Below are 24,598 nucleotides of genomic sequence, written 5' to 3' on the forward strand. Positions count from 1 at the left end.
AGAGCTGAACGGGATGTGAAACAGACTGGACTAGTCTGCTGTACATACTGGCAAGCACAGGAACCAGGGCAGTGGGTGAGCCTGGTGGGGGTTACAGTGGGTCGCTCCTACTAGGCTGCAGCTCCCGCTGTTTTGTGTGAGGGCCAAGTGTGCGGTGGGCATGATTGGACTGGCCTCCAACACCACTTGATTGTGTAGAAGACAAGGCTGGAGACAGAACTGATCCAGCAATTGCAACCACCAGCATATGCATAAGCTGATTGGGGCAATGGGCTGTATCGGACCCTATGTTGGCAATCACACAAAAGAATCAGGTCTGGGGTCACCCAGATGAAGTGTCTATGGGGATCCCCCCAACTGAATTGCTGGACTCAGAATCTCAACCATGGAGAGATTTGCAGGTTCCATGGTCTAGCTGTGGAGTGCTTGTGTCAGAGCTGGGCCTCCTCAGTGGCTTAGATGGAGCAGTGGACAGTTTGTCCTGGTGTACATGGAGGATATGGCAGTACACTGGAACCTGCAGAGGACACCTGGTACCACAACAGAGGACAGAACAAATCAGTCCATTTCCCCAGCCATGTGTTGGCAGTGAATAACTATCAAATGGAAACTCTAAGGTGGACTATATCAACCAGTAGATTCTGGAGAGATTTCATCGTGCTTGGAGGGGCAAGATCGGCAGTAATTCAGAACTGTTGAAGTATCAAACCTCATGAGCAGGACCCTCAGAGCATGCCCCTCATCGGGAACCCTGGGGTGGTGTTGAGAGGCTGTCTTCCATCCTGGGGTAGAGAGGCATTTGGGATGCTGGGTGTGGCTTCTTCGCTTATCTCTTCCCTTCCCCCAGATACAGGAAGGAAAGAAAGAGAATGTGGAAATGGTGATCTCACCCACCTTCCTGTAGCCCTTGACCCTAACCCCCAAATCAACTATATAAAATCATCAGAAATAAAAACTAATAACTAAAAAAATTTTAAATTTGTAATTAAAAGATTGAGTTCAGGCTCAGTGTAGTAGCCTAGCGGCTAAAGCCCTAGTCTTGCATGTGCCAGGATCCCATATAGGCATCAGTTCTAATCCCAGCTGCCCTGCTTCCCATCCAGCTCCCTGCTTGAGGCCTGGGAAAGCAGTTGAGGACGGCCGAAAGCCTTGGGACCCTGTACCTGCATGGGAGACCCCAAGGAGGCTCCTGGCTTCAGGTCGGCTCAGCTCCATCCGTTGCGGCCACTTTGGGAGTGAATCAACGGACAGAAGATCCTCCTCTCTGTATATCTGACTTTTCAATAAAATATAAACCTTAGAAAAAAAGATTGAGTGCATGTAGCTACAGTTCTACAATCACAGTAACATTCTGCTCCTCTCTCCCCACTCCCTCCATAACTGTGGTGACGGTTCTCATGCCCTTCATGACTCGAGTTTTCTGTCCTTGCAGTTACGAGGGGGACAAGGTGCGGGGACTGTACGAAGGCGAAGGCTTTGCTGTCTTCCAAGGAGGTTGCACGTACCATGTGAGTACCGCAGCACCTGCACGGGGAGCCAGCTGCAGGGGCATGGGCACGCTCATCTTTCCACAGAAACTGGGGCCTCATGCTAAGCTTCTCTAATCCCTGGTTACACATTTATGGAAAAAAGCATGGCTCAGTATAACCCAAGTGGTCAGAATTGTAACATTTTCCTGGTTTTAAAGGATATATTGCCACAAGCAAATGGAAGATCCCTCTCTCTGTCTCTCCTTCTCTCTCTGCAACTCTGCCTTCCAAATAAGTAAATAAATAAATATGTTAAAATTTTATTTGGGAACTGGCACTGTGGTATAATAGGTTGCTCTTCTGCCTGTAGTGTCAGCATCCCATGTAGGTGCCAGTTCAAGTCCCAACTGCTCCACTCCCCATCCAGCTTCTTGCTTATGGCTTGGGAAAGGGCCTATGCCCCTGAACACCCCCCCCCCCCCGTGGGAGACCCAGAAGAAGCTCCTGGCTCCTGTCTTCAGACCGGCCTAGTCCGGCCATTGCAGCTACAGTTCTGCACTCACTGTACTCCCTGGGGAGTGAGCCAGCAGATGAGAGATTTCTCTCTCTGCCTCTCCTCTCTAACACTGCCTTCCAAAAAAAAAAAAAAAAAATCTATTTGAGAAGTGGAGACAGAGTCACTCCCCAGATAAGCTCTATAGCTGGTGCTGGGCTCAGCCAACACCAGGAGGCAGGAGTATTGCCTGGTCTCACCTGTGGGTGGCAGGACCCAGTCGCTGAGCTGTGACCTGCTGCCCCCAGGGTGTGTGTCCCACTACCTGCTCCTGCAGGGTATGTGTCAGTAGAAGCTGGTACTGGGACCCAGGCCGTCTGCTAGGAGATGCGCATGGCCCAGCGGTGACTGGGCTCTGCACAACACACCTGCTCCCTCTGGTCCTGGTGTTTGTCTGTTGTGCAAACATGGATCAGAGTGAAATCTCAGGATCATCGTCCTGTTACCGTAAATGCGTTCAGTTCGCTATGTTTCTTTTCATATATATATATATATATATATATTTATTTATTTATTTAACTTTATTTATTTTACTGAAAGTCACAGTTACGCAGAGAGAGGGAGAGATAGATCTTTCATCTGCTGGTTTACTCCCCAAACGGCTACAGTAGCTGGAGCTGAACCGATCTGAAGCTGGAAGCCAGGAGCTTCTTCCAGGTCTCCCATGTAGGTACAGGAGTACAAGGATTTGAGCCATCCATGACTGTTTTCCCAGGCCATCAACAGGGAGCTGGAGTGGAAGTGGAGTAGTTGGGATTTGAACTGCCGCTCACATGGGATGTTGGCACCACAGGTGGAGGATTAGCTTACTACACCACTGCACCGGCCCCCTATGTTGGTATTTTTATATGGGCATGTTAATTTTAAACATAACATTGAGTCTTTTTTTTCCTTTTAGAAATATTTATATTGCTCTGTGTTTTGTTGAAACAAAAATAACATTATTTTTAAATTACTATTTGATAGGGGGCAGGAGTGGGTTCAGATCGAATGCTCTCATCTGCTTTTCACTCCCTAAATGCCCATAATGCCGGAGCGAAGCTAGAAGTCAGGAACACAGCCTAGAACCCGACTACCTGGGCCATCCCCACTGCCTCTCAGTGTCTGGTGTTGGCAAGGAAGCTAGATACAGGGGCTGGACTGGCTGTCGGGCATGGGACACACGCACTGTGATGTGGGGTTGCAGGTGGCTCAGCTGGCATCCCAGCCTGAAGACCAAACTCCCTACCCCACAGGACAATTAAGCACCAGGCAAGACTGCCTGGCAGTAAGGTTTGAGGAATGGGGCATTCCTTCCCGAGAACAAACCCAACAGAGGAACGTTCCAGTCCCCCGTGGGGCAGACAGCATGTCCGGGTGGCCCGTGGGGGCCAGGGCTCCATGCTGTGGTCTGCAGGTCAGGCACTGCGTGGCCAGCTGCCTTCCAAGGATGCATTGTTGCTTTGCTCTGTCTGGAAGGGGATGTTCTCCGAGGGACTCATGCACGGCCAAGGGACTTACATCTGGGCCGACGGACTGAAATACGAGGTGAGCTGCAGCAGGGAGGTGCTCCATGGCCCCAACCCGCTGTCGTCAGGAAGGGCATTCAGCATGCCGGTGGGAAACGGGCAGGAAGCCGGGGGCTGCAGGGCTGGCTGCAGGGCTGGCTGCAGGGCTGGCTGCCGAGCAGGGCCTGCGGGTGCAGCCCAAGTGCTTACGAGGGCCCACCAGGAGGGTCACAGGAAAATGGAACTACAGGAGAAGATTTGGTTTGAAATCTTTTTTTTTTTCTTTTTTAATCCACACATCCTTTAGTTGTCTGTACCTCTTCCTCCAGCTCCGGCTGTGGGGTTCTGTCGTGTGGCTGTTGTACCCCACACCCTGCTCGGCAGAAGCAGTGGCAGGGCATGTATGTGTATTTCAAAATCTATTGCCAGGATGGGTTTCTCTTCCACAGTAGGGACATTTTTGCCTCCTACCCAAAACGCATCAACAGTCAGGGCTGGGCCAGGCTGAAGTCAGCAGCCAGGAGTTGCTGTTGGTTCTGCTGTGTGGGTGCAGGGACCCAAACGCTTGGGCCATCCCTCCCTGCTTTCCCAAGCACATTAGCAGGGAGCTGGCTCAGAGGGGGAGCAGGTGGGATACTGGCATTGCAAGTCGGAGCTTAATCCCCTGTGCCACAGCACTGGCTCTGAGAGTCGTTCTTGCAGGCCCATTGGTTCCTACCCCGGTTGCAGGGACAGTCCATGGGCAGGATTTGGGCTTATGCATAAGCGGCCATGGTCAGTGGTCAGCCAGCCAGTGGTCTGACCCAGCTGTGAGGTCTCCTCCGCTCTGTGGACTGGCTGCCTTCAGGGTTTCTGGTTCCAGGGAAAGAAGCAGAGGCCCCCGGTGCCTGCTGAGCCCAATGTGTGCTGGACTGTACCAAGACAGAAAGAAGGTTTCCAGTAGTGACCACCAAGGCTGACTGGTCCCTGTCCCTTGCGGTACCTGTGACCTGTGACCTGGTCTCCTTCAGGGTGGCTTCCAAGAACCTCTAGTTCCTGAGCTCAGAGCAGAAGCCACCTACTATGTGGCACCTTCCAGCTTCCCAGGTCGTCATCCCTGCACACAACCTTCAGGGGGCGCTGTCCTTTCTGGGCATCCACGCAGGGGAGATCCCAGGAGGCTGGGACAGGGGCAGCATGGGAGGCCTTCCTGCCCTGCAGGGGGACTTTGTGAAAAACATGCCCATGAACCATGGCACCTACACGTGGCCGGATGGCAGCGCCTACAACGGGGAGGTGGTCAATGGCCGGAGAAGCGGCTTCGGCATGTTCCGGTGCGGCACGTGGCCTGTGTCCTACGTCGGCCACTGGTGCCACGGCAAGCGGCACGGGAAGGTGAGTGAGGCAGTCACGTGACAGGGCGTCCTTCCCAACGTGCGGGGTGGTCCAGAGAGAGCAGTCATGGGCTGTTTCTTGAGCGAGGCCAAGTCCATGTTGGGCAAGAAAGGCACCTGTCGGGAGTTTCTCTTTTGAGTCCCTTCAGCCCTTCGCATGGCCTCCAGCTCTGTGCAGCGTTTCTGCTCGGACCACCTGCTCCACTCCTGGAGTTGTGGGTTCCCCCTGTGGGCGTTTCGTGCAAGAGGAATTGTCTGTGACTTTGGGGGTGGGCTGTCTGGCTGCCTTCACATCGATCAGGGCTTCTGGGGGCCCCCAGGCATGGCAGGGATAAGCCGCACTTGCTTTGTGGGCAGCCGGTGTCTGTCACACCTGCAGATCCGTGAGCAGGTTCCCGGGCTGCTGCTATCTTTTGTCCTTGAGGACCAGCGCTGCCCTGGGTCTGTGTGGGTGGGAGGGGAGAAGACCGCATGGGTTTATTTGAGTTTCTGTTCTCATTTCTCCTGAGTCAGCATGCAGAGGTGGACCCGCTGGGTCGTGCAGTGACCATCCCATCCTCCACCGTGGCTGGACCTTCCGCTGCCTCTGCCAGTAACGTTGGCTGTGACCACTTTGAGCCAAAGTTGCTGTAGACAAAAAATGTTGCAGTTTTCAGGTTTTTTTTAGATGGTTTGTTGATTCAGTTAAAAGACAACATTACAGAGACAGAGCAAGATCTTCCATCTGCTGATTCACTCCCCAAGTGGCTACAATGGCCAGAACTGAACCCATCTGAAGCCAGGATCCAGGAGCCTCTTCCGGGTCTCCCATGTGGGTGCAGGGTCCCAAGGCTTTGGACCATTCCAGACTGCTTTCCCAGGTCACAGGCAGGGAGCTGGATCTGGACCGGAACGAGTTTCCAAGGGGGGCACTGATTACCCGGCTACCCTCTGCAGCAGCCCCAAGGTTGAGAATTTTGAAACACTGGTAGAATTCAGATGGCACTGTAAGGATCCCGCTGCTGGGCTTGCTTGTCTCCCGTTTGCCATGGAGGCACCCCAGAGCGCTGTTCCCAGCTCTGCCAGGCCTTCCTGGAAGCCCCGGCTGTGCATCCACACACTCCTTAAAATCATTTTATCTTTACATGATTATGAAGCGTGGTGTGTGTGTGTGTGTGTGTATTTTAAGGGTACACTCTTCTATTTCAGGGTACCATCTACTACAATCAGGAGGGCACCTCTTGGTATGAGGGAGACTGGGTGTACAACCAGCGCCAGGGCTGGGGCATACGATGGTAGGTGTGGCTGCCAGCCCGTGGTGGGGTTGGGGTGCAGCAGGGCTGATGGGTCCAAATCCTCTGTCCTTGGGCTCCTTAAAGGGCAGATGCGCTGACTCCAGGGGACACTCTCCATGCACACTGGCTGCAGTATTTAAAAGATTATTTATTTGAGCAGGAGAGTCACACACACACACACACACACACACACACACACACACACAGCATGTGTGGTCCGTCTACTGGCTCACTCCTCACAGTGGTCGGGCTGTTCTAGGCCGAATGCTGTCTTGTTCACTGGCTCACTCCCACAGGCCACAGTGGTCAGATTGTTCTAGACACACAAAGCACACACGGTTCCGTCCACTGGCTCACTCCCCAGCTGGCCACAGTGGTCGGGCTTGAAGCCAGGTCCATGTGGATGTGGCTCAGCAGCCCCCTCTCCCCCAGTTATGCATCTGGAAACATCTATGAAGGTCAGTGGGACAACAGCACGCGCCATGGGGAAGGCAGGATGAGGTGGCTGAAGAGCAACGAGGAGTACGTGGGCCAGTGGGAGAGGGGCGTCCAGGTAGGTGCGGACCACCGAGGGCATGACGGGCAGCAGTGCTGTCTCAGGGGACTGCTGGCAGTCTTACATTGTGCATTCTTGTTAATTTTTTTTAAAAGATACATTTTTATTAGAAAGGCAGAGTTACAGAGAACAGAGAGAGAGAGAGAGAGAGAGAGAGAGATCTCCCATCCACTGGTTCACTCCTCAAGTGGCTGCAATGGCCAGAGCTGAGCCAATCTAAAGCCAGGAACCAGGAGCCTCTTCCAGGTCTCCCACCCGGGTGCAGGGTTCCAAGGCTTTGGGCCGTCCTCGACTGCTTTCCTAGGCCACAAGCAGGGAGCTGGATGGGAAGTGGAGTAAGCGGGATTAGAACCGGCGCCCATACGGGATCCCAGACATGCCAGGCAAGGATTTAGCCACTGGACTACCACGCCGGGCCCCAGAGTCCTATTCTTTGCCCCTTCAAACCATCATTGTTTTTTAACCCAATTTTACTTTGTTTGTTTGTTTGTTTAAAAGTCAGAGAGAGACCAAGATTCCCTGGTCCATTCCCTCATGCCCACAGCAGCCGCAACTGACCAGGCTCTAGCCAGGAACCTCTGAGTCCTTCATGTGGGTCTGGGGACCCACATCCCGCAGCTCCACCTGCTGCTTTGCAGGATGAACACTGTTCCCAGGAAGCCGGGGTGGACGTGGGGCCGGGACTGGGGCCAGGTGCCTGGATGTCAGAGGCGGGGTGTGGGTGTCCCCGGAGAGGTTGTAACAGCTAAACTAAATGCTCACCCCTACTTCGCTGGTTCTTAAAGGGTTTGAGGTTAAAAAGAGGCTATTCTTGGCGGGCGGTCTGCTTCCTTTTCAGAACGGCTTTGGGACGCACACGTGGTTCCTCAAGAGGATCCCCAACTCCCAGTACCCCTTGAGGAATGAGTACGTAGGGCAGTTTGTGGACGGGCGGCGCCACGGTCACGGGAAGCTCTACTATGCTAGCGGTGCCACGTACGAGGGCGAGTGGGTTTGTGACAGGAAGCATGGCATGGTGAGTGCCCGTATGGGATGAGGCACTCCAGACCTGGAGAGGGCAGTGTGGATGCAGCGGAAGGGGAGCTGCCAATGAGCCAGTCACTTGGCCGAGTCCCTGCTGTGTTAGCAGCAGTTCAGCGAGTTTTAAGAGATCTCCCGCATTCGCTGTTTCCTATGTACATAAAGGTTATTTGGTTTGTTACTTGTGTGTGTGTAGTGGGGATGGAATGGGGGGATAGCTTTGTTTTGTTGTTACAACCACTTTATCTGCTCTCTGTGATAATGAGGGCTTCAGGGTTGGTTCAAGTCAGTAGCTCAGAAATGTCCGGGTCCCCACCCCTGTCCTACAGAGTTGCCCCTTGCTCCCCCAAGTCAGCCTTGCCTTACATGGCTGCTGCCCGGCTCTCAGCACTGCAAGTCAGCTGCGGTGGCCCCAGAACTCACACCCACGTCTCATATGGCTCACAGGAGAGGGGACGCTCTTCCCAGAGCTGAGCTTGACCTTTGCCCAAGACTTGACAAACATCAGGAGAGTCCATGGGGTGTGACAGACACTCTTCATACTGTGTGTATGAAAGTGACCTTGGAGTTGGGAAGAGGGAGAGGCTAGGGGGCGGAGACGGGGAAGCAGGGACGGCTGAGCCCACAACCATCACCAGCAGGGCCCTAGGGAAGCTTCCTGGACCTCGCCACATTTCCTCCTGTCCACAGGGCCGGCTGACGTTTAAGAACGGGCGCGTGTACGAGGGCCTGTTCCACAACGACCACATCGCCCTCTTGGCTGACCACGAGGCTGAGGTCTCCAGCAGCTGTAGCTTCGAGCTGTCCTCAGACACGCCCACCAGGTGCCAGCAGAGCCCATCCTTCCTCAGCGCCGGTAAGAGCCTGCCCAGCCTGGCTGGCGGCGTGGGGTCCACAGCAACCCTCTGCTCCCGTGGACCCTGGGAGGCAGCGGGGGATGACAGCTCCAGCTTGGGGCCCCCGTCACCCTCGGGCTGTGTTCTGTGCTCCCAGCGTCAGCCTGTTCCAGCTGCAGCTGTGTGGGCGTGTGGTGAGGGAGCCAGCACCAAGGGCGGGAAGAATCTCTCTCTCTTTCTCTCACCCCTCCCTTCCTGCTTGAAGTAAATAAATCATACAGAGAGAAAAGAAGCAATACAAAGTGTTTTATCGGTGGAGTCTTCACAAATATTCCTAAAGCTTCAGAAAACAGATTTCCTCTAGCAACTATTTTTTGGCCATTTAATTTTTTTTAAAGATTTGTTTTTATTATAAAATCAGATATACAGAGAGGAGGAGAGACAGAAAGGAAGATCTTCCATCCGATGATTCACTCTCCAAGTGAGCCGCAACGGCCGGTGCTGCGCTGATCCGAAGCCGGGAACCAGGAACCTCTTCCGGGTCTCCCACTGCAGGTGCAGGGTCCCAAAGCTTTGGGCCGTCCTCGACTGCTTTCCCAGGCCACAAGCAGGGAGCTGGATGGGAAGTGGGGCTGCTGGGATTAGAACTGGTGCCCATATGGGATGTTGGTGCATTCAAGGCAAGGACTTAAGCCGCTAGGCCACGCCGCCGGGCCCCGTTTAATTTTTTAAAAGATTTTTTTTAAGATTTATTTTTATTTTATTGCAAAGTCAGATATACAGAGAGGAGGAGAGACAGAGAGAAAGATCTTCCGTCCATTGATTCACTCCCAAAGTGAGCGCAACGGCCGATCCAAAGCTGGGAACCAGGAATCTCTTCCAGGTTTCCCACGTGGGTGCAGGGTCCCAAGGCTTTGGGCCGTCCTCGACTGCTTTCCCAGGCCACAAGCAGGGAGCTGGATGGGAAGTGGAGCTGTGGGGATTAGAACCGGCGCCCATATGGGATCCCGGGGCGTTCAAGGCGAGGACTTTTTAGCCGCCAGGCCACGCCGCCGGGCCCAAAAGATTTTTTCTTTTTTAAAGATGGATTAACAGAGAGAGGGAGACACAGTGAAAGAAACATTCTATCTACTGGTTCACTCCACAAATGGTTGTAATGGCCAGTGCTTAGCCAATCTGAAGCCAGGAGCCTCTTCTGGGTCTCCCACGCAGGTACAGGGCTATCCTCCAGTGGTTTCTCAGGCACATTATCAGGGAGCTGGGTGGGAAGTGGAGCAGCCAGGACTTGAACTGACACCCAAATGGGAAGCCGGCACTGCATGAAGCAGCTTAACCCAGGGTGCCACAGCACAGGCCCCTCGGCCAGTCTTTTGCATGCTGCTGTGACACAAGCTCGTGGGGGCTTCGTGTTGATGGAACACTGGTGGTGTCAGCCTCGGTTCTCACGAGTACCCCCGCCTACCCTACCTTGGCAGAAATCATCAGGAGGCTGGATGGCAGCGAGAGCCACACGGTGCTGGGCTCCAGTGTGGAGCTCAGCATCAACCTGCTGCTGAACAGGTACCCCAAGAAGGACCAGCCTGAGGAGAAGCGCCAGGTAGGACCCTGTCACGATCCCAGCCTCAGGCTGCACCACGTGCCCCGGGCGCTCTCCAATTCGGGGCACACCTGCTCGGCCTGGCAGCCCCGCACGCCAATGCCATGGTCATGTTGCTCCCATGCCTAGATCACTCAGTGGGCCCAGGCTATGGAGCCATGTCAGGGACACCTTGCCTGGGCTCTGCAGGTGGGCTGGACATGGCTCGATATGAGCAATGGCCACTGGCTGCTGCGAAGGCCCAGGATAGTCTGACACTTGGCCAGCGGGCTGGCTACTCTGCTCTGCAGGGTCTCCCGAATGGAGTAGACTCAGTGTCAGGGTGCAGGGAGAGCGCCCAGGTCCAAGCAGGCCCTCCTGACTTACTGTCAGGGACACTGCTGATCCGCCCCAGGCTCATGCTCGGTGATAAGGACCCAGTACTGTCACCTGGCGTGCGTTACCTGATTCAGTCAGCAGGGGGGCAGGGCGGAGGGACCCAGCGCCTGTGCCTTGCAGGTGGAATACGCTGTGCTGAGGAACATCACGGAGCTGAGGAGGATCTACAGCTTCTACAGCAGCCTGGGCTGCGATCAGTCGCTCGACAACACCTTCCTCATGACCAAGCTCCACTTCTGGCGCTTCCTCAAGGACTGCAAGTTCCACCACTACAAGCTCACCCTCGCCGACATGGACAGGATACTGAGCGGTGAGGCCTGCAGGCGTGAGCCTTGGCTCACAGGGCGCCAGATGCCACGGGTGTCCTGGGTGTCACCACCGGGTCTGTGCCCAAGGCGATCTCAGGACACAGCTGCCACTCTGCGCTGTCGGCCACCGCCTGGCCTTCCTAAGTTTGTTGTAATTTTTTTTTAAACTGTCTTCATTTTAGCTGAAAAGTGGGGAGAGAGGAGCTGGAGGGCTCTTTATCCATTGGCTCACCTGCCAGGCGGAGACTAGGCACCTGGGACTCAGTCTGCAGTCTCCCACATGGGAGTCACTGTCTGCCAGGGTGTCCGTTAGCAGAGCTGGGCATGGAGCCCAGGCTGTAGGTGTCCCAAGCAGCTGTGCCCAATGCCCGCCATCGGTGCCCATGCCCTAGAACCACAGTCTGGTTGGGGCACAGTCCAGCTGAACAGTGGTGCCCAAACACGCTGGCCTCAGTGCCTCATGTAAGAGGGAACTTCAGAGTGCCCAGGAGCACAGTTACCAACAAGTTTATGCTGGCACAAAAACCTTTTGAAAAATATATATGGAAAAAGCATATTATGAAAATACCATGCTTGTATGGATTTCAAAACTTTTTTTTTTTTTTGCACAAAAACTCAAACTTCTAATTTTGTTTTTCTGTGAGACTCCCTTGAATATAGCATGTGGTCCTTGATGGAAGCGTTTGCTCACACACCCTGGATCTGCAGCGGAAAAGCAGAGTTGTCAGGCAGATGCGAGGAGCAGCGGGGAGGGTTCGGAGCAATCTGGAATGGGCTGCAGGCAGTCCTGGGACTGGTGTGGTTCTTAAGTCAGAAAGTCCACGTAATAGATGTCACAATTTGGGGGGCCTGCTTTGTGGTATGGTGGGTTAAGCCACCATCTCTGATGTCAGCCAGTTTGAGTCCCCGCTGCTCCAGTTCTGATCCAGTTCCCTGCTAATGTGCCTGGGAAAGCAGTAGAGGATGGCTCAGGGCTTGGGCTCCTGCACCCACGTGGGAGACCCGGAAGACGTTCCTGGCTTTGGACTGACCCAGCGCTAGTTGTTGAGGTCAACTGGGGAGTGATCCAGCCAATGGGAGACGTGCCTGTCCGGCCTCCCTTCCTCCGCTGTAACGCTGCCTTCCAAGTAAAACAATACGTCTCATCTCAAAATTGATTTATTAGTTGAAAAGCAGAGTTAGAGACAAAAGATGAGACAGCACTTTTCCTCCATTGGTTTTCTCCCCGAAGTGACCACGATGGCCTGGGCTGGTTGAGGCTGGAGCTTCTACAGGTCTCCCACGGGAGAGCAGGGGCCCAAGCACTTGGGCCATCCTCTACTGTTTTCCCAGGCATATGTGCAGGGAGCTGGATCAGAACTGGAGCAGCTGGGACTTGAACTGGCACCCATATGAGGTGCAAGCATTGTAGGCAGCAGTTTGACAAAGTCATGAATGTTAAGGTTTAGACTTTTCATCTAAATTCTGGCAAGCAGAACAGAAAGTCTCAAAATTTCTTAATATTTGGCATGTTCTCTAGAAGTAAGCACTCTGATACTCAGGTTGTTTTTTTTTTTTTAACTGTGTAGCAGGAACAAATAAGGTTCTAGAAAATCCTCGGCTTCTTCTCCGATGTTTTTCTTTACAGCCAACAATGATGACATACCATTTGAAGAAATCCATTCTCCATTTAGAACTATCCTTTTAAGGACCTTCCTGAGCTACCTGTTGCAGCTGGCTTACCACATCCACCACGCAGAATACCAGTGAGCTGTTGTGCCAGGCCCGGGAGCAGGGATGGCTAACCCCCCCACCTGCACCGTGGGAGGGCGGGCTCTTGGCTGCAGTCGCCATGGCTGCACCTGTCAGAAGCAAGCAGAACTTCTCCTTCTCCACAAACGTTAGCCTGGGTTAGCGCTTGGAAAACCCTGCGCACTGCCCGTGGCTCTTGGCCAAGGGGTTCTTAATCAGAAATGTCTTTCTATCAGCTCTTTCTCCTTAGGTCAGAATTCCCTGCTTTTCTTGGAGCAAAAATGATACATATTTTTCTCAAAGAAATGGATTTTGAGAATACTTTTTGGGTTCACAGAAGCGTTGCCAAACTGGTCCAGAGTTCATTCACCGCAGTTGTCCTAATTGTAGCATCTCACGCGGCCGCGGGGCGTGTGTCTGGACTGAGCACTGGAGTGCCTTTAGCACTCTTTGCTGGGGTCTGCCCTGGGGTTCCCTGTGGACCGCACGTCCAGCCCGGGGTCTCGCACACTGCTTTGCTGTCATGTCCTTGCCCATCTGCGACAGTTTCTTGGATCCTTACCCTTTCTTTCTGATGGGAGCTATTGGACAGTTACACTGTAACTGTCCGTTTGGGGATGTGGTCTCGTGATCACACTGCAGGTGTGGCGATGGATGCCCTGGAGGCCACATGCCCTCCTGCCTAGGCCCTGGTAGGGGCCTCCTGGGGGTACAGCATTTTGTCCTAGTGATATTCCCACCTCAATCACCTCATTTACATGCTGGCCGCCAGGCTTGTCGACTGTGCTCCTGGGCACGCTGTGTATGAGAGGAAGGTGGCTGTAGGCCACGACCAGGGAGGGGGGAGCTCCCTCTGCAGCCCAGCAGGGGTGAGGCCGCTGTCTGAGCTGCAGGAGAGGGGGGCTACCTCCCTGTCTCCAGCAGGGGTGAGGCCGCTGTCTGAGCTGCAGGAGAGGGGGGCTACCTCCCTGTCTCCAGCAGGGGTGAGGCCGCTGTCTGAGCTGCAGGAGAGGGGGGCTACCTCCCCATCTCCAGCAGGGGTGAGGCTGCTGTCTGACTTGCAGGGACAGAAGCCCATCTCTCTGCTTGTGCTTCTCCCGGCTGATGACTGAAAACATCCACCCCAACGCCTGCCAGGTCAGAGGTAAGCATGCGGGCCACAGCTTGGACCTGCCGTCCTGTCAGGCCACACACGGGCCACAGCGTGGACCTGCTGTCCTGTCAGGCCACACGTGGGCCATGGCGTGGACCTGCTGTCCTGTCAGGCCACACATGGGCCATGGCGTGGACCTGCTGTTGTGTGTCAGAGACCACACGTAGGCCATGGCGTGGGCCTGCTCTCCTGTCAGGCCACACGCAGGCCACATCGTGGACCTGCTGTCCTGTCAGGCCACACGTGGGCCATGGCGTGGACCTGCTGTTGTGTGTCAGAGACCACACGTGGGCCATGGCGTGGACCTGCTATTGTGTGTCCGAGACCACACGTGGGCCATGGCGTGGACCTGCTATTGTGTGTCCGAGACCACACGTGGGCCATGGCGTGGACCTGCTGTCCTGTCAGAGACCACATGTGGGCCATGGTGTGGACCTGCTGTTGTGTGTCAGAGGCCACACGCGGGCCTCAGCGTGGACCTGCTCTCCTGTCAGAGGCCACACGTGGGCCATAGCGTGGACCTGCCATCATCATGTGTCAGAGTTTGAATTCTGTGATCCTCTATGAATGTCTGGCTTTCAGGCAACTTGTTCAGCGAGCAGCAGCGAACACTGTATTCCATGAATTACATTGACAAGTGCTGGGAGATCTACATGGCCTACTGCAGACCCAGTGGCAGCCTACCACATGAGCCAACCATGACCATGAGGCACTTCCTCTGGATGTTGAAGGTGAGCTCGCCTGCGTCTGAGGGCGGCCTGTCCGAGTGAGCCTGCCTAGCGCATGCACAATGTGAGGTGAAGGACGGGACGTGTTTGCACGGCCCGTGCATGCTGACCGGGTCTGGTGGCAGAGGATGGCAATTTGGGAGGTATGTATTGGCGGGAGGAACACAGCTAGGGGCCACCTGCCCCCTGCACCTGTGCGTGGGGGCAGGGCATGGACCCTGCCTATGGGGAGGGTGACAAAGTCCAGTAGGTGCCTTCTTTTTTAAAAATTTATTTATTTTTATTGGAAAGTCGGATATACAGACAGGAGGACAGAGAGAAAGATATTCCATGTGTTGATTCATTTCACAAGTGGCTGCAATGGCCAGGGCTGAGCCCATCTACAGCCAAGAGCCTCCTCCGGGTCTCTCACATGGGGTCCCAAGGCTTTGGGCCTTGCTCGACTGCTTTCCCAGGCCACAGGCAGGAAGCTGAATGGGAAGTGGAGCAGCCAGGATTAGAACCAGTCCCCATGTGGGATCCCGGTGCATGCAAGTTGAGGATTTAGCTGCTAGGCTACCGCGCCAGGCCCAGCAGGTGACTCCTAAAGGTTATTTTTGATTGGAAAACAGTGCTGTCTACACTGCTGGGTAGCTTGGTTCCTGGAACTTGTGGAAATAGAAATGGTAAGACTGAAATAGAGTGCCACGCACGTCAAGCTGGGAGTGACCCAGTGTCAGACAGAGACAGTTGTGTTGTTCCTCAGCCAGGCAGGATTTGGGGGATGGAATGTTCGCTACTGGCTTCTTCACTGTCCCTGTTTCTTCACGGCTGTTTATTTCTGAAGAAACTGGTCCCCGTAGGCTCAGGAGGTCAGCCATGCCGGGGCTGAGTGTCTGTATCCTCTTGGTGGTGCTTTCATCCTGTGTTCCCCCCGCCCGTCCCTTCCTGGAAGAGGTAGGGATTGGGGGCCTGATCGGATCCAATGTTTCCTGCCAAGTGACCGCCCCAGCTGGATGTGGGCACCTCCTGTGGTGTCAAATCCCACGTGTCCCCTTTGGCGCAGTAGGGTTGCTGGTGGTTTTGGAGTCAGCGAGGACCTTGGCTGCCTTTTGAAGCTTTATTGCTAACGTCTGGCTTTGTACAGTTTGATGGGTTTGAGGGTTTGAATCTGCTGTGGTCTTTCATTTAGTTTGATGACCAGCTGGTCTCCTCCTTGGGCCAGTCTGAGTCCCTTCAGTTGGACCTATTACCTCCAGTCACTGGATTGATGTTCTTTTATCAGGTTTGAAAATTTCTCCCACTGTTTATGAGAGTACCTCAAAAAGTTTGTGGAAAAACAATTACAAGTTTGCGTTTGTGCAAGAAAAAAGTTGAAATCTATGCATACATTTTCACAGTATTTTCTGTGACCTTTTCAAGCTCATCTCAAGCTTCGTGAAGTTCACCCGCGTTTCTCTGCTCCGAATCACTGTGTGAGCGAGCCCAGGTGTTGTTGTGGGCCCTCGGCAGCTCCTCTCTCCAGCTCCGTTCCTTTCCTTTCCTTTGGATGTAGCTTCTTTTATTCAGCATAACTGTTTCGAGGAGAACCCGTGTTGCTGAATGGCATTTCATTGTTCGTCTGTCATCTGTTGGTGTTGCTTTGCTCGCATTTTTACTGAATGAGGGTGATGAACAGTCATGAATGGACTTCTCCGAGGATGTAGTTTCCATCCCTGGGATGAAATGCCTAGCACTGCGTTTGCTGGCCCATGGCATTGGTATGCTCAGAGGTTTAATTTGTAAAAAAAAAAAAAAAAAAAAAAACTGACAAATTTTATTTTCTAGGGTGATTATATCACTTGGCCTCCTACTAGTATTTATCAACATTGAATCAGTAAGCTTAGACCATTTGCATTTAACATGATTATTGAGGTGTCGTTGTAAGTCTGACATTTTGTTTTCTATTTTGTTGAAGATTTATTTTTATAGGAATGGCAGATTTATAGAGAGAAGAGACAGAAAGATCTTCCATCTATGGTTCACTCCCTGAATGGCCACATGGGCCGGAGCTGAGCTGATCCAAAGCCAGGAGCCAGGAGATTGTTCCAGGTCTCCCACATAGGTGTAGGATCCCAAGGCTTTGTGCTGTGTGTGTGTCCATCTGTCCCGTAGGCCACTCCCGGCCACGCTGCAGTGCGGTGGGGCTGCCCTGGACACCTGAACTCCGTGGAGTCTCTCGCTGGGACACCTGGTAGCCTGCAGTGCCCCGCTGGCATCTTCCCCTGGGAGCACCTCCTGCCTCACTTCAGCTCTCACCTAGGGCTGAGAGGATGAGGGTCTCCTGAGCGACAATCCAGGATGCTTTTCCAAGCTACCGGTTTTTAAGATGTTCCTTTCTGGTACATTCTGGACAGGGAAAGATGGGCTGTCTGCTATGAGAGGCAGTGAAGGCTCAGCTGGCCTTTTGTCCCACAGGACTTCCGGATGATAACTAAGGAGCTGTCAGCCACGCGGTTTGTGGAGGTGCTGGTGGAAGATAACCCCTTCATCTCTGACGGGATTGACAGCAACTTGGAGCTCGAGGTTTGTAAAGACGGTCCCTGGGCGCACGCCGCAGCCTGCAGCCACCGCGCCCTGCCGCCCTGGGGCTGAACGGCGACTAGCAAGCAGCTGCGTCAGTGTCCCTTCATGTTCCAGCTGGTTTTCCTGGAATTCTTTGAAGCTCTACTGAGCTTCGCGTTGACCTGTGTGTCGGAGCAGACGACTAAATCCTACTTCGTCTCCTACGACGACGTGTGTGGGGACGACGAGGGAACTCTTCAGCCGCCCGTGAATCAGGTAAAGGATGTTTTGGGACCACCGAGCGGGAGGCTGCCTTCACTGAGGAATGGGCAGACCCTGTGTGGGGCTTTGGTGTTTAAGGACTCGCTCCAACCTCCACCCCAGATTTTGAAAGAAGTGGTTTTGTTTGTTTGTTTTTGCAGTTAGGAAAACGTAGACTAGCCACAGGAGTGGGAGGTGTCACAGCGCAAGTTAGAGTAGCTGCTGGCATGCTGGAGGCCCCTGGACTGTACCCAGACTGTTGGGGTGTGCACCTGGGGCATTCGTGACCACAAAGGCTGGTCCCACATCCATGCGGCAAGGAGCAGTCCCACGTGTGCAGGAGGCCCCGAGCGCAGACACCAGGGGACTCCCTGAGACTTGGACAGAGCAGGCCTGGGGTCAGTGGCTCCTCACAGGCCCAAACTCTGGGAGAACTGGAGAAAAGCAGTTTTTAGTGAGTTCCCAGCAAGTGAGCTTGCCTGAGTCCCAACATTTGGGGGTGTGAGACAGGCTCAGGGGTTCCCTGAACCACCCAGCCAAAGGCACCCCCACGAGAGCCCACCTGCCTTGGTCTGAGGAGTGTCCCCTCTGGGGAAGCCGACCCCCTCATGCTCCCTTTCAGCACCTCACTGCCCACCAGGGCAGCCAGACCGGCCACCTCCAGGTTAGCACTTGGCTGGCAGCTCTGCCAAGTCACCCGAGAGCCTGGTCGGGGTCCAGCCGGGTCGGGACGCCTCTCTGATGACATCCCTAAGAGTTCTAATGACCCGGGTGTGCATGCGCTGTAGAGAGGGGACCAGGTGCTAGAGACCGGCAGAAAGATTGGCTGCATCCTGCCGAGTGATGAAGGGGCCAGCCCAGCCACAGGAACTGAGCACCGTCCATCCATCCATCCTGCCGGGTTCACGGGGCTCAGATCTCTGTGAATACAGAACTAGGGGACCCTAACATCCCACCTTTGCTCTCAAAAGCCTTGTTCTTGTTGGCAGCTGCATCAGAATAGCAAGGGCAGTTTCAGCCAGTGGGAGAGAAGGTGGCAGCCCGGAGCTGAGTGCCACGCAGTTCAGTCGGGGACCCCCAGGAGAGCAGGAGGTGGGGACAGCGAGGACACGGCTCATGGCAAGTTGGGGATCAATGGGCCTGTAGGCACGGTCACCTGCGGCCTGGCTGATGGCCGGGCTGCACCACTCAGCGAGACTCTGAGAGGCAGAGATGGTGCTGCGACCTCCGGGCTTCGCTGGCCACAGTGGGCTCAGCCAGCCGAGAGCTGGGCCAGGCTGAAGCCAAATCTCCCACAAGGGCAACAGAGGCCCAAGCTCTTGGGCCATTCTCTGCTGCTTTCCAAGAGGCATTAGCAAAGAGCTGGATCAGAAGTGGAGCAGTTGGGCTCGAACTGGTGTCCATATGGGATGTCGGCACCACAGGTGGAGGCTTATCCTTTTATGCCACAGCGCCAGCCCCATTTGCTACCATATCATAACAGTAACTCCCTCTGCCTTTCCCAGGGCCAGTGTATGGAATTCAAGCAAGTGTTATCTCCTAAGCTCAGTAGTTTGCTCCTGTTCAGTAGAACATGCACAGGAAAAGAGGGTGTGTTCACTATGCTTATATATTTTTTTAAAGATTTATTTATTTTTATTGGCAAGGCAGATATACAGAGAGGAGACACAGAGCTGAAAAAAATTTACCACTTAAACTAGCATAAAACAACAATTACAGGGCCCAGCAAAGTAGCCCAGCAGTTAGTCCTCACCTTGCATGCACCAGGATGCCATATGGGCACCGGTTCTAATCCCAGCAGCTCCACTTCCCGTCCAGCTCCCTGCCTGTGGCCTGGGAAAGCAGTCGAGGATGACCCAAAGCCTTGGGACCCTGCACCTGCAGTGGGAGACCCGGAAGAGCTCCTGGCTTCGGATCGGTGCAGCACCAGCCGTTGCAGTCACTTGAGGAGTGAACCATCAGATGGAAGATATTTCTCTCTGTCTCTCCTTTCTCTCTCTCTCTCTCTCTCTCTCTCTCTCTCTCTCTCTCTATATATATATATATATATATATATATATATATATATATATCTGACTTTGCAGTAAAAATAAATAAATCTTTTTTAAAAAGGTTTATTTCATTTTTGTTGGAACAGCAGATTTCCAGAGAGAAGGAGAGAGAGAGAGATATTTTCCACCTGCTGGTTCACTCCCCAGATAGCCACAATGGCTGGACCTGGACCAGTCTGAAGCCAGGAGCCATGAGTTCCTTTGGGAATCCCACACGGGTACAGAGGCCCGAATAATTACCCTACCCTCTGTTGCTTTCCCAGGCCATAGCAAGGGAGCTGGATTGGAACTGGAGCTCTGCTCAGGACACAAACCTGCACCCATATGGTGTATCAGCACTGTGGGCAGAAGATTAGCCTTCTGTGCCACAGTGCTGGCTCCTCCACACGCTTGTTGCTGATTTCAGTCATGAGGGAACATGCAAGAAGAGAGAGACATTACAAATGGCATTCATGGCAACAGAAAGGATTGTGTGGCTAGAATCACGGCATAGCAGGTGAAGCTGCTGTATGCAATGCCAGCATCCCACATAAGTACCAGTTGGAGCCCTAGCTGCCCCACTTCTGATCCAGCTCCCTGCTACTGTGTCTGAGAAAGCAGCCGAGGATGGCTTGGGCACTTGGGTCCCTGCCAGCCATGTGGGAGACCCGAATAGAACTCTGTCTCCTTCATTCGGCTGTTAATGGCCACTTGGGGAGAAAGCCAGCAGTTGGAAGATACCTTTTCTCCCCCTCTTCCTTTCAAATAAGAAATACAGAGGATTGGTAGAGATAATTACAAACAGTATAAACTGATACATTTGGTAATGAGCAATGAACAAACTTCTGGACACATATACCTTATCAAGACTGAATCGTGAAATGGAACATCTGGGAGCTGGTGCCGTGGTGTAGTAGGTTAAGCTTCTGGCAGCAGTACTAGAATCCCGTATAGGCGCTGGCTTGAGTCCTGGCTGCTGCAGTTCCGATTTAGCTCCCTGCTTATGGCCTGGGAAGGCAGTGGAAGACAGCCCAAATCCTTGGGACCCTGCACCCATGTGGGAGATCCAGAAAAGCTCCTGACTCTGGACCAGCCTGGGTCTGGCCACTGTAGCCATTTGGGGAAATAAACTGATAGATGGCAGGTCTCTTTCTCTCCTTCTCTTTGCCTTTCAAATGAAAAGAAACAAAATAATAAAATTGGGATGGCAACAATGAGATTGAATCAATAACAAAATGTTCCCTATCAGGAAGAGACCACAAGGTTGTACAACTGAATTCTATCCAACATTTCAAGAATTAATTCCACCTTTACTTAAGTTAGTGCAAAGAGCAGCAGAGGAGAGGGTGATTCCAAATTCTGTATGGCCATCAGTACCCGGATATCAGCGCCAACCCAGATCAGGAGAGCGGCAAGTCAGCGTCCTCAACGAACGTGGATGCAGAAACCCTGGGCAGGATAGTGGCCTGTGGGGCCGCGCTGTGGCAGTGCAGCTCAAGCCGCCTCTTGTGATTCTGGCATCCCTGAACGGAGTGCCAGTTCAAGTCCAGCCACCTCACACGCTGTCCCGCATCCCACTGACGCATGAGGGAAGGCAGCAGCAGGTGGCCCAGGGACATGGCCTCTCCGCTGTGGGGGCGGGCGGGTGGTGCTCCTGACTCCCCCTCTCCGCTGTGGGGGCGGGCGGGTGGTGCTCCTGACGCCCCCCCTCCACTGTGGGGGCGGGCGGGTGGTGCTCCTGACTCCCGCTGCTGGCCTTGTCCAGCTGTGGCCTTTGTAGCCATCTGGGGAATTGAGCCAGCAGAGAGGAGAGCTCCCATTTCTGTCACTCTGCCTTTAAGATAAACAAACATAGTAAGTCTTGTATCACTCCTTTAATTTTCAAGATCTATTTCAGAGGCAAGAAGACAGATCTTCCGTCTGTGGATTACTCAGGCACCCAAAACTGGGCAGTCTAAGCCAGGAGCCAGGAGCTTCTTCTGGGTCTCCCAAGAAGGTACAGGTGCCTGAGCTCTTGGCCCATCCTCTGCTTTATTCCCAGGCCATTACTAGGAGCTAGATTGGAAATGGAATGGCCAGGGGAAAAAAAGTGGAATGGCCCAGACTTGAACTCCTGCCCTTTGCGGGGAAAGGTGCCAGTGCTGCAGGCAGAGGGTTAATCTACTATACCATGGCACCAGCCCTGTCTTTTGAAAATGTGTGAAGTGGGGCGCGGTGTATCAGCCTAGCTGCTAAAGTCCTTGCCTTGCATGCACCAGGATCCCAATGGGCACCAGTTCTAATCCCGGCTGCTCCACTTCCCATCCTGCTCCCTGCTTGTGGCCTGGGAAAGCAGTGGAGGACGGCCCAAAGCCTTGGAACCCTGCACCCACATGGGAGACCCAGAAGAGGCTCCAGGTTCCTGGCTTCAGATCAGCACAGCTCTGGCCATTGCACTCACTTGGGGAGTGAATCAGCACAGAATATCTTCTTTTCTGTCTCTCCTCCTCTTTGTATATCTGACTTTCTAATAAAAATAAAAGAATAAATCTTTAAGAAGTGTGTGAAGGGGCTCAGCATAGTGACGTAAGATACTACTTGTGAGCATGGATTCAAGTTCCGGCTGTTCCACTTCCAAACGAGCTCCCTGCTAATGTGCCCAGGAAAGCAGCAGGGGAGGCAGCCGCTGCGTGAGCCCTGCTACCTCTGTGGGAGACCCAAATGTAGTGCCCGGCTTCTAGCCCCAGCCCGGCCCAGCAGCTCTCGCCACGTGGCCATTTAGGAGTGAACCGGGAATGAAAGCTCTCTTTTGATGTTTCTCCCTCTTGGTCTTTCCAATAAACAAATAAACACATAAAAAAGAATGTGCAAAACTCCGGCACACTGGCAAGCTGAATCCAAGAATACATTTATAACCATCATCTGTCATGACCCAGTGGGATTCACTCCAGCGTGGTATGACACACATGGTGATGTGTGTCAGGCGAGTGATGCCCCAGACCCATCTCAGCAGGTGTAGGAAACCCACCGGATACCCTTCAGCATCCCTTCAGGAGAGAGCTCACCAGGACAGTGTGCTGCCTGCATGCTTCAGCACACTGGAGGCTACCTGCAACAAGCCAGCAGCTGCCAGCTTCGCCCCGCCCGGAGTCATCAGGCAAGAAGTGAAGTAAGGGGTTAGGAGCACCCAGATCGGGAAGAAGGAAGTCTGGTTGTCACTGCTACAAATGACCTTGTCTCCCCTACACAAAATTCGGAAGTACTAAGACGATGAATGCCCGAACCAAAGTCTGGAATGACGCATGTCAGTGGCACTGTCACGCATCAGCCGCGAACACCTGGGAACAGTAACCACGACAAAAACAACCCACTTTTTAAAAAAGATTTATTTATTTTCCTTGGAAAGGCAGATATACAGAGAGAAGAAGATCAGAGAAAGATCTTCTATCTGCTGGTTCACTCCCCAAGTGGCTGCAGTAGCTGGAGCTGAGCCAATCCAAAGCCAGGAGCCTGGAGCCTCCTTGGGGTCTCCCACCTGGGTGCAGGGTCCCTAGGCTTTAGGCCGTCCTCTACTGCTGTCCGAGGCCACAAGCAGGGAGCTGGATGGAAGTGGAGCAGCTGGACAGGATCCAGTGCCCATATTGGATGCTGGTGCTTGCAAGGGAAGGATTAGCCATTGAGCCATTGCAGCAGCCCCAACAATCCCATTTCTTTGAACAGCCTTGAAGCTTGTTTTTATTTTATTTGGAAGGCAGAGAGGGAATCTCCTATCACCTTGATGTACTGTTCCAGTGCCAACAACAGCCAGGGGTGGTCCAGCCTGAAGCCAGGGCTTGGACCACAACCTGAACCTCCCATCTGGGTGGCCTGCCCACTCCACGCTGTTTATTAGTAGGAAGGTGGTGTTGGAAGCAGAGCCAGGCCTGAAAGCCCACTGCTCTGGTGGGGGCTGAGCTGTCCCAGCAGCAGCATGAGCCCTGCCAAGACCTGCCCCAGTCTCCTTGCTGGGAGCGCAGGACGGAGCGCCCAGGGTCCATCGGGAGGGCTGGAAACGCTCAAGGAACCAGAGAAACGGAGCGTGTCCGTGACGCAAGAAAGACATCCACACAGCCAAGAGAGATTTCAAGCAATTCCTATCAAAATGCAACATTCTTCACAAATTGAACAAAACAATATTATACTTTTTTATGAAACCGTAAAGCAAAACAACAACAACAACAACAAAACCCAAACAAACAAACAAACCCCAAACCTCTAAATAGCCAGAGCAGCCGTGAACTTGAGAGCCAAGCAGAGGGCATTATACCACTTCAAAGCAATGGTCTTGGCCACGGTGCAGAAGCGCAGTAAGCTAAGCCTCTGCATGTGGTACCGGCATCCTTTATCCCAGCTGCCCCACTTCCCGTCCAGCTCCCTGCCTGTCCTGGGAAAGCAGTCGAGGACGGCCCAAAGCCTGGGGACCCTGCAGCCACGTGGGAGATCCGGAAGAGGCTCCTGACACCTGGCTTCGGATCGGCGCAGCTCCGGCCATTGTGGCTGCTTGGGGAATGAACCAGTGGATGGGAGATCTTTGTCTCCTTCTCGCTGTATATCTGCCTTTCCAATAAAAAGAAATAAATTTTAAAAATCTGTGTCTCCTTACTGGGAAAAAAAAAAGCTATCAGCAAAAGCAGGGTTGGTAAGTGCGTGGAGAGAAGAAGGGACTCGGTGCACTGTTGGTCAGCGTGTCCGTTAGTGCCGCCATTGCAGACGAGTTCCAAAGTGCTCCCAGCAAACAAAGACTGGGCCTGCAGCATGATACAGCATCTCACAGAGGGTGTTTCTAAAGAAGGGACACTGGCTGGATGCGAGAGCCCTGTGCATTGTGGTCAGCAGTGGAAACGAACTGCCCACCAGCTGATGACCGGGTAAAGAAAGTGAAGCACACAACTCCGGCGCAGTGGCCTGGCAGCTAAAGTCCTCGCCTTGCATCTGCTGGGATCCCATTAGGGCGCTGTTCTAATCCCGGTAGCCCCACTTCCCACCCAGCTCCCTGTTTGTTACCTGGGAAAGCAGTCGAGGACAGCCCAAAGTCTGCACCTGCAGTGGGAGACCTGGAAGAGGCTGCTGGATCCTGGCTTCGGATTGGCTCAGTTCCTGCTATTGCAGCCACTTGGGGAGTGAATCATCGGATGGAAATTCTTCCTCTCTGTCTCTATCCTCTGTGCATAACTGACTTTCCAATAAAAATGCACACAAGGGCCTGGTGCGGTAGCCTAGTGGCTAAAGTTCTCACTATGCATGCACTGGGATCCCATATGGGTGTTGGTCCCAACTGCTCCACTTCCAGCTCCCTGTTTGTG

General features: G+C 53.5%; 1 protein-coding gene across 3 annotated transcripts in view; it reads left to right on the forward strand.

The window, feature by feature from the left end:
• Positions 1–24,598, forward strand: part of RSPH10B (radial spoke head 10 homolog B) — a 42,807-nt gene that overhangs the window by 7,199 nt on the left and 11,010 nt on the right. For 2 of the 3 annotated variants that reach the window (XM_058680289.1, XM_058680290.1), the window contains exons 2-15: positions 1,433–1,508; positions 3,481–3,549; positions 4,710–4,883; positions 6,071–6,156; positions 6,589–6,709; positions 7,551–7,727; positions 8,423–8,588; positions 10,044–10,165; positions 10,664–10,853; positions 12,479–12,596; positions 13,647–13,726; positions 14,318–14,466; positions 16,900–17,007; positions 17,122–17,262. In XM_058680289.1, coding sequence (XP_058536272.1) covers positions 1,433–1,508; positions 3,481–3,549; positions 4,710–4,883; positions 6,071–6,156; positions 6,589–6,709; positions 7,551–7,727; positions 8,423–8,588; positions 10,044–10,165; positions 10,664–10,853; positions 12,479–12,596; positions 13,647–13,726; positions 14,318–14,466; positions 16,900–17,007; positions 17,122–17,262 — 1,777 coding nt within the window. Of the gene's footprint in view, positions 1–1,432; positions 1,509–2,752; positions 2,816–3,480; positions 3,550–4,709; positions 4,884–6,070; positions 6,157–6,588; positions 6,710–7,550; positions 7,728–8,422; positions 8,589–10,043; positions 10,166–10,663; positions 10,854–12,478; positions 12,597–13,646; positions 13,727–14,317; positions 14,467–16,899; positions 17,008–17,121; positions 17,263–24,598 lie in introns of those variants that run through there. The other variant, XM_058680291.1, reaches the window with a different exon arrangement.

The sequence above is a fragment of the Ochotona princeps genome, chromosome 24 (genome assembly GCF_030435755.1).
Source record: "Ochotona princeps isolate mOchPri1 chromosome 24, mOchPri1.hap1, whole genome shotgun sequence".
Taxonomy (NCBI): Eukaryota; Metazoa; Chordata; class Mammalia; order Lagomorpha; family Ochotonidae; genus Ochotona; species Ochotona princeps.